General features: G+C 35.6%; 1 protein-coding gene and 1 pseudogene across 1 annotated transcript; one reads left to right on the plus strand and one right to left on the minus strand.

The window, feature by feature from the left end:
* Window positions 1–3,572: 3,572 nt before the first annotated feature.
* On the plus strand, window positions 3,573–5,447 carry LOC107610169 (allene oxide synthase CYP74A2). The gene has a single exon (XM_016312263.3). It carries the CDS (start codon window positions 3,767–3,769, stop codon window positions 5,297–5,299), a length of 1,533 nt encoding a protein of 510 aa, XP_016167749.1. The 5' UTR covers window positions 3,573–3,766; the 3' UTR covers window positions 5,300–5,447.
* A 2,623-nt stretch (window positions 5,448–8,070) lies between these two features.
* Window positions 8,071–8,733, minus strand: LOC148554025 (dof zinc finger protein DOF3.4 pseudogene; annotated as a pseudogene).
* Window positions 8,734–9,373: the final 640 nt, after the last annotated feature.

Below are 9,373 nucleotides of genomic sequence, written 5' to 3' on the forward strand. Positions count from 1 at the left end.
GCTAAGTTATTCACTCTTTGTTCCACTTGTTTAACTTTTTTGAAAAGTATAATATATTTTGAATCATGTCCAACTTTTATTGATGTACTTTCCTTTGTGTAATTGTATATTAAATGATGTAGATATTTTATTATTTCATTTCTTTAATTTTATCTCTGTTAACTTTATTGTAGATTGCGTAACATAATGGCATCACGGAGATTGACAAGGGCTGCTGCATCTGGTTATACAACACGAGCACCTGCCGCAGCCCCGGCAGCCCGTGCCCCTGCCCCAGCCCCAGCCCCGGCAGCCCCTGCAGCTCCTGTCCCAGCCCTGGCAGCCCTTGCCCCAGCCCCTGTCCCAGCCCCTGCAGCCCCTGCAGCCCCTGCCCCAGCCCTGACAGCCCCTGCAGCCCCTGTCCCAGCCCCAGCAGCCCCTGTCCCAGCCCAGACAGACCCTACTTCAGCACCACCCACTGCCCCTGTTGATAGGCGTATTGGTAAAAGGGGACCTTCGCGTGGGATTGCAACAAATAGGGTTATCAAAACAAAGACAAATAGAAAATTAGAATTGTCAATCTCTATGGAGAACTTAGCTCCTAATGGCATCTATGCTGATCTGTTTGCATCTGAAGTGGGTATTGTTACAAGACAAAATGCTCCTTTGGATGTAGAGAAATGGAGCCAAGTTGGAGATGATGTCAAGCAAAAAATATGCGACATTGTTTTGGTAATACATATTTATATTTTCTGCTATTATGTATATTATAGGGTTTATTTCTGCTAACTAATTTTGACAAATCATATGTAGGAAAAGTTTGATATAGCAGATACGCAAGTAATGCGCAATATGATTTTAGCTAAGGCTAACATATGTTATCGAAGTTGGCGCTCAAGATTGCGTGAGCACTATGAGTTGTATCAAACTGATGAGGAGCGCCTTCAAAATCCACCAAACAATGTTCTACCGGAGACATGGGAGAATTTGGTATCCTACTTTGGAAGTCCTTCTTTTCAGGTTTGAATTTTTCATTGTGACAACCATTGAGGTGTTCTTATGTTTTTTGCTATTTTAGGTCAATGCAAATAATTATACCTTACCTCCTTTTGTCTTTTGTGAGTTTGGTCTTCTATAGAAAAAAGTTTAAGAAACAAAGATAATAGAAAGCATCACGTTGTACCACATATTGTTGGTCGAAGGACATTTCAAGTTGTTAGACGTGATCGGGTAAATAGTCTTAAACTATTTAATTTGGTCTTATATTTTCTTCTATGTCACGTTTGCACTTAACTACATGCTATATTTTAAACTTCCAAAAAATTTGCAGCGCCATCCTAGAACCGGTGTCGAGCCTAACATTCAAGAATTGTGGCAAATTACTCATCAAAAGAGTAATGGAGAATGGGTCAATGAAAAAGCTAAACAAATTGATGTAACATTACTAACTTTTTCCTCTTTCAACTACATGGAAGTTAAATTTTATCTCCATTTTCAAATCACAAATTGGATTGTGTAGGATGATATTAGCTCTATGCTCGATGAATCCTATGATTTGGAAAATCCTCTCACTCCAAATGAAGCTTTTCTACTTGTGAGAGGTGATAAAAGTGGTACAAGTTATGGCATAAAGACTACAAAGTCTAAGTTAAGGATTCAAGCACAACTTCAAGAGGCAATGCAAGACCGTGAGGAGCTAACAAAGGAAATAGATGTGCTCAAAGAAAAACTTGAAGAGCAACGAACACGGCAAGAGGAAGAATTAGCTCAAATGAAAGCTCAATTGGAAGCTCAACAAGCTGTTGTGAACTCTCTCATGGCGCGCTTTGACAATGAAACAAACTAGACCCTAAAGGTACTCCTAAAGTTGCTTATGGCTTTAATACATTTTCGTAGATGATTCCCATTTTATATTAGTATACTTTAATTTGTATATGGATCTATTTATCACATTTTACTTGTGTCATGGTTGAAAAATGACAAACGTCCTATTATTTGGTTTGATAAATTTGGTTGGGTATGGCTGAGACATAAGTTGCGAATTGGTTGTGTTTGTTGGAACCGTGGACGGTGGAAATATCCAAATTTTAGGGGAGGTTCTGCCGAAATTTTTCTAAACATTTTGGATAAAACTTAGTGGAAAAATTATAATTAGTGTTATATCTTGTTTCTAACTTCTTTGTTTCGGTTTTTCTTATTTACAGGAGTGCTGAAATGGTGACCATATGCTACTTTGAGGGCTCAACAATGTTTTGATGCATAGAGACACTAATCTATGTTAGAACTTTTATGTTTTGGTTGAACTTGTATGTTAGAACTTTTATGTTTTGGTTGAACTAATCAATGTACTCAGTAGCTAATGTTATTTTGTTTCATGACAATTTTAGCTAAAAAGATCTTGTTTGACTTATGTATGTTTTTGCATATTATATACATGTAAACTTCCTTATTATCATTGTTAATATATTAGTTAATTTAAAAAATAATTTAGTAAATTATGCATGTAATTTGTAATAAAAAAAAGTAGTTACAAAATAATTAATTTGCTTTCGTAACTAAAGAAAAATATGTTACAAAATCATGTTACATTTTGTAACAAAATTTTTTGATAGGAAAAAAATTGGCTGTCGCGAAAAATACCTTCAAGATAAAAAATTGTTACCACTTTTGTAACAGCTTCTGGTTTTTTGCATCAAAAAAATTGTTACAAAATATGGTTTTGAATTGTAACAGTTCCATTTTTCGTTACAAAAACTTTTTGTAACGGGATTTACTGCAATGGACCCTTTTTTTGTTACAAAAAACTTTTATTTCAAAATTTTGACGTTTTGTAACAATATTTTTTGTTACAAATGCGCCTTTTTCTTGTAGTGTTCAGATATAATGACTAAGAGTTTACCTGCAATGAAGTTTAATTTCTGCAAAGAAAAGACGGACTTGGTGGAGCAGCATATTATCCCCACTTGAGCCGGTAAAGGAAAGATTTATTGGTGGGTTCCCAACTTAAGTGAGGCCTACAATTTAAAATAAAATAATAATAATAAAGAAGTGACTAGAAATAACATGAGAGAGTGTGTTTTCACTTTTGAAAAAGAAAGAAAATAAACACAAAAAATGAAAGAGACGATGGACATCAAGGAGGAGAAGAAAAAAGAAAAAAGGTAGTCTAATTTTGTACGTATTAAACTAGTAATTTTTTTATTTTTTTTTTATAAAATTTTAGTATGTTATTTATAGTATACAAATGAACATTAAGATATAACTTGTTAGTTGTATTATTTATTTATTTTTTGTCTAATTTAAAATACTCATCACTTTGTAAAGAATTTATGTTGATTCTTTGAGTTTTGATGATATATTATATTGTTGAGATACTTTAGTTCTAAAAGAAAGTCTAAAGGGTAGCAACTTTTTTAAAAGTTAGCCAGCATTTAATCTTTAAAAAAAATTAAATGATTCCATATTATTAAATTTAATCTCACACTATTAAAAATATTATAAATAACTGATTAATAATTACAAAATATAAGAATTGCTGGCGCTAGTACTCGTGCCATTTTACTTGGTGGCGGCTATTTGATTTCACAATAAAAAATTATTTTTGATTCTTTTACTGTCCTGTTCTCTAACCCTCATATTTTTCCAACATATATAAATCCAAGGTTAGCACACGCACTCATCACTTCATCCTCCCAAAAATATATCGCTTCATTGAAATTCATCATCACTTCATTTACTAAACCCAAATCAAGAGTCATCGATCGAGTGAAATAGTATTTAATTAACAATGGAATTGAAATTCACTTCATTATCCTCAAAGGCAATCTCGCTAGCTCCACTGAAAGCACTATCATCAGAAGCTGAATCGCTTTCATTTCCATCATCGGAACCCACCAAGCAGCAGCAGCAGCAGCTTCCTCTTCGTATAATTCCCGGTGACTACGGCCTCCCATTCTTCGGAGCAATCAAGGACCGCCTTGAGTACTTCTACAGCGACGGCGGCCGCAACGAGTTCTTCAGGTCCCGCCAACAAAAGTACAACTCCACCATCTTCCGCGCCAACATGCCACCTGGCCCCTTCGTCGCCTCCGATCCAAAGGTCATCGTCCTCCTCGACGGAAAAAGCTTCCCTGTTCTCTTCGACCTTACCAAAGTAGAGAAGAAGGACCTCTTCACTGGAACCTACATGCCCTCCACCAATCTCACCGGAGGCTACCGCATCCTCTCCTACCTCGACCCTTCCGAACCAAAGCACGAGAAGCTCAAGAACCTCATCTTCTTCCTCCTCAAGTCCAGAAGCAACAACGTCATCCCTCAGTTCCATTCAAACTACACTGATCTCTTTGATTCCCTGGACATAGAACTTTCCAAGAACGGCAAAGCAAGTTTCTCCGGCAACGACCAAACGGCGTTTACGTTTCTTTGCCGCGCTTTTTACGGTACCGATCCCAAAGACACGAGCCTCGGAAGCGACGGTCCCAGCCTGGTGCAGAAATGGGTGCTGTTCAACCTCAGCCCAGAGCTTTCCCTTGGCCTCCCCAAGTTCATCGAAGATCCCATTCTTCACACGTTCCGTCTTCCCTCCATCTTCGTCAAGAGCGATTACAAGAGGCTCTATGATTTCTTCTACGGCAGCGCAGGCTTCGTCCTCGAAGAAGCCGAGCGCCAAGGCATCTCCAGGGATGAAGCGTGCCATAACATCTTATTCGCCACCTGCTTTAACACCTTCGGAGGTGTGAAGATCTTCTTCCCGGCGTTGATGAAATGGATCGGTGGCCCCGGGAACAAGGAGCTCCATTCCCGGCTGGCTCAGGAGATAAGATCAGCCGTGAAATCCAACGGCGGAGAGGTAACGATAGCGACAATGGAAGAAATGCCGTTGATGAAGTCAGTGGTGTACGAGACTTTCCGCATCGACCCTCCCGTGCCGCTTCAGTACGCGAAGGCAAAGCAAGACATGGTTATAGAGAACCATGAAAACTCTTTCCAAGTGAAGAAAGGGGAAATGCTGTTCGGGTTTCAACCGTTTGCCACGAAGGATCCAAAGATATTTGAGAGAGCAGAGGAGTTCGTTGGGGATAGGTTCTTGGGTGAAGAAGGTGAGAAGCTTCTGAAGTATGTTTTGTGGTCGAATGGGCCTGAGACGGAGTCTCCGAGTGTTAGGAACAAGCAGTGTCCCGGTAAAGACTTTGTGGTGTTGGTTTCCAGGCTTCTTGTGGTCGAGATGTTTCTCCGTTATGATTCTTTTGAGGTTGAAGCCACAAAGTCAGCACTCGGTTATGATCTTAACTTCATCTCTCTCGCCAAAGCTACCTCTTAGAACTAAATTTACTATGTTTATCTTCTTTATCTGCACTTGCATAAACTAAATTACTTTTTAGTTATTTTCCTTGTATGCATGACGGGTCTGTCTTTTAGTTATTGGTTAATTCATTAAATAAAAAGCGTTGTGCGTTATTTTTAGAAAATTAATATTAAGAATCAACTATAATATAAGTTGCTAACGAGTTATAGCTCAAGCGGTATAATTTCTCCTAACTCACTTAAAAGTTATGAGTTCGAGTCTTTTTATTTTTGCTAAAAAAAACTATAATATAAGTTAGTTTTTTTATTTTTGATTTTAAAATTAAAAAAATTAAAATGATAAAGAAATTTTTTTTAAAAAAAATCTATTTTTTAATTAGTTAATTAGAATTGATTTAATTATTAGTTGATTCCCTGACCAAATCGTATTTTTAATTGAAACAGAAGATATATTTGATAATGCAATAATGTTAAATAACCAATAAAAATTCAGCCAACATTACTTAATAATTTAAAAAAATTAATAAAAGATATTGTTCATTCAAAATTATTTATTATTATTATTTTTTCTCAGTACTACAGGATCATCACCATTAACCACCTTCAACAATCACTACCACCGGCTACTATATGCTATCTTTGGTGACCACCACCAACCACAAATTTTCTTAAATTTTTAATTCTAAATCCTAAATTTTAAACTGAATTTTAAATTCTAAATTCTAAATAAAAAACTCTAAACACTAAATTTTATACTCTAAATCTTAAATCCAAATCTTAAATTTTAAATTTTAAATACTAAATTTTAATTTTATTTAAATTTTAAATATTTTTATTATTTCCAATTTTAGACGTATCTTTTTATTGTGAATTATTAACTATTTTGTTAGCTAAATTATTGGCTCCAAATACCTTTTCATATCGTAGTAAACGAAGTTCTTCAAAACTTGCACATGTTTTTCAAGCTTTCTAAATCAAACCAATTTCTATGTTTATCCCATTCTAATGGTAGCATTTTGTGGTTCACAAAATTCATGCATGCTGGGAGTGAGATATATATTATTGTTGGGAAAGATAGAGACGCTGGGCAGAATGGAAAGCATCGGTACAAAAAGAGGGAGGACCATCATGGGGTCATGGGCTCATGGCATTATCTAGTATCACATCAAAATTTCTGTACTATTAGCAGGGGAGAAATGGTAGGGGCAGTAATTTTGGTTTTGTAACCATTAATTGGCTATCAATAGTATTTTTAATGGTATGAGATTACATCTAATCGTGGGAGATCAGTCACTTTTGTTTTAATGGTTAATTGTTTATGAGAAAACACAAAAATTACTGGCCCTATACTTTTTCTTAGCGGTGTATTTTTGGTTAAAATATTCCTGTACATGTAAAGTAAAACATTCCTCCATAGGATTATTTTTTCTTATATATATAAAAAAATATTAATTTAAATATATTGTTAATACTCCAATAACTATAACCATAATAACTCATGTTTAGTTGTTGTATATCATCCCACGATATACACTATTGAAGTCCAAAATAAATATAATAATATATACTCTGTATAAACAAATTAAATCCACATCAAAACAACAGTGAATATATACACATCTTTATTATTAGTTGTAGTTGTATATTGTCTCACTACTTACATGATTTTTCCAGGAGTGTTAATTTCTTATAATAATTTATAGAAAAATAATATTAGATGTTGAGTCAATATTTAATTTCGTATTTTGTAATAATAAATATAATTGATTATTTTTTAGTATAACTAATTTATTATGATAAATATTATAGGAATAAATTAAGAATGACCAATCAAGCAAGATAGAAGTATAAAAATCATCAATATTAATATGCATATCATATCATGTCAAATTTAAAAAGAAATTACACAATTAAAACAGCAAGAAACGCTTTAAGAATCAAACTCGTGAGCAATTGGATAGTTGTTGCATTTTTTATTTTTATCATGATAAAGAAAGAAAGTTTTCTATTTCTATGCCAACGGAAACATTCAAACATCTAATAATAATGGTGATGTAATATTAATAATTAGTTGATGAAAAAGAAAATCTTTCTAACATGAAAGAGAATATATCAATTTCTATAAAAAAAAAAAAAAAGATTTGATCTAAGGAAGAAGGAGCAACTCAAAAATTCTTACCTGAAACACTTTGTCCGTATTCTTTAGTTTTATTGAATAATGTGTTCTTTCTCTTTTTTTTTTCTCTATAATTAAATAGCAAGTGTATTAGTTGTTTCAAGTAATACAAATGATAAGAAAAATATCATTTTCATGAAAAATTGTTAACTACTATTTGTTTTTTCAACTATTATTTGGATTGATAAATTTAATTGTATTACTGATTTGATTGTATGCCAGAAAATACAATAAAAATATAAATAGTAACAAGAACAATTAACAGAAAAACTTTTTAGTCTTTTAAAATATAATTTAAATTTTAATATTTTAACTCTATTAAAAAAAATAATCATAAAAAATAGGGTTAAGTACTGAAATCGTCCCTAAGGTCTGGGGTGAAAATCAAAATCGTCCCCGACCTTTTTTTGTTATTAAAATCATCCTCAACGTTACAAAACATTATAAAATCATTCTTTTCTACTTCAATTTTATTTTTTTTACCATATTACCCTTCATTATTAATAAAAATAATTAAAAATAATATTAAAAAAATTAAAATAAACTCCCCCACCCCTCTCAACCCTCACCCCTCCCCCTCCGGTAACTCCCTCACCCCCTCACCCACTCCCTCACCCCCTCACCCCACTCCCGGTCACCCCACTCCCGTAACCCCACTCCCCCTCACCCCACGTGTGCCCAACATCGAAGCCCGCAACACCGCCGCCCATGCTGCCTCCGTCCGCCACCACGCCCGGGAAAGCCCAACGGCCTCTCCCCATCCCCATCCCAAATCCAACATCTTCGAGACCAGGCCCAAGACCAAGCCCGAACCCACCCAGAGCCAGAAACCCACCAGGACCCTGCTGTGTGTTGCTCAGCAACGAAGTGAAGCTCCCACCGAACTGCACGGGTGCTCCGGGGTGGTTGTTCCCGGCCACGGGAACCATGGTGAGCGGGGTCACAGAAGAAACCGAGGTGACGGCCGCACCCGCGGAGGAGGAGGTTGTGGCGGTGGAGGCTGAAGGAACGGTGCGAGAGCACTTGGCGTTTTTACGGCTTCCACCGCCGACGGGGATGTCACGGAGAGTGCCGCCGTGGGTCCAGTAGCGGCGGCAGGACTTGCAGAAGTGGCGAGGCTGGGAGAACTTGTAGTTGTTGTAGTAGCAGAACTTGGTATTAGTAGAGTCGCAGGGAGGGCATGGCAGGTGCTCTTGCTCGGCCGGCGGTGGGGCTAGGGAAGTGTTGTGAGGCTTGGCTGATCGATGGCTTTCGCCGGAGTCGGAGGAGGGCATGGCGTTGTGAAATGGGGTGAAGGTAGAAATAGTATATAGTTGAAATTGTATGTGTGAGGGGGTGAGGGATGAGGGGTGGGGGGTGAGGGAGTTACAGGAGGGGGGAGGGGGGAGGGGGGAGTGGGGTGGGGGGAGGGGGAGGTTTATTTTAATTTTTTAATATTATTTTTAATTATTTTTATTAATAATGAAGGGTAATATGGTAAAAAAAATAAAATTGAAGTGGAAAAGAACGATTTTATAACGTTTTGTAACGTTGAGGATGATTTTAATAACAAAAAAAGGTCGGGGATGATTTTGATTTTCACCCCAGATCTTAGGGACGATTTCAGTACTTAACCCTAAAAAATACTTTGGTTTTTCAGAATTAATCCTAAGTAGACTATTTTAGTTTTTAAATTTAAAATTTAAATTTGTAATTTTTAATGTATTTAAATAACAATAATACCAAGAAATAAATTTTTATCTTTTTAATTAATTTTTAAAGGAATATTTAAAAATTTAAAATTAATCTTTAAATGGAGTAATTTTATCTTTTTAAATTTAAATATAAATTTTTAATCTTTAAATTATTTGATGTAATTTGGTATAAATAAGCATTAATTAGTTGATAGTTTTTAGCAAAGTAGTTAGAAAAGAA

Source organism: Arachis ipaensis, chromosome B7 (genome assembly GCF_059453495.1).
Source record: "Arachis ipaensis isolate K30076 ecotype BB chromosome B7, ASM5945349v1, whole genome shotgun sequence".
Taxonomy (NCBI): Eukaryota; Viridiplantae; Streptophyta; class Magnoliopsida; order Fabales; family Fabaceae; genus Arachis; species Arachis ipaensis.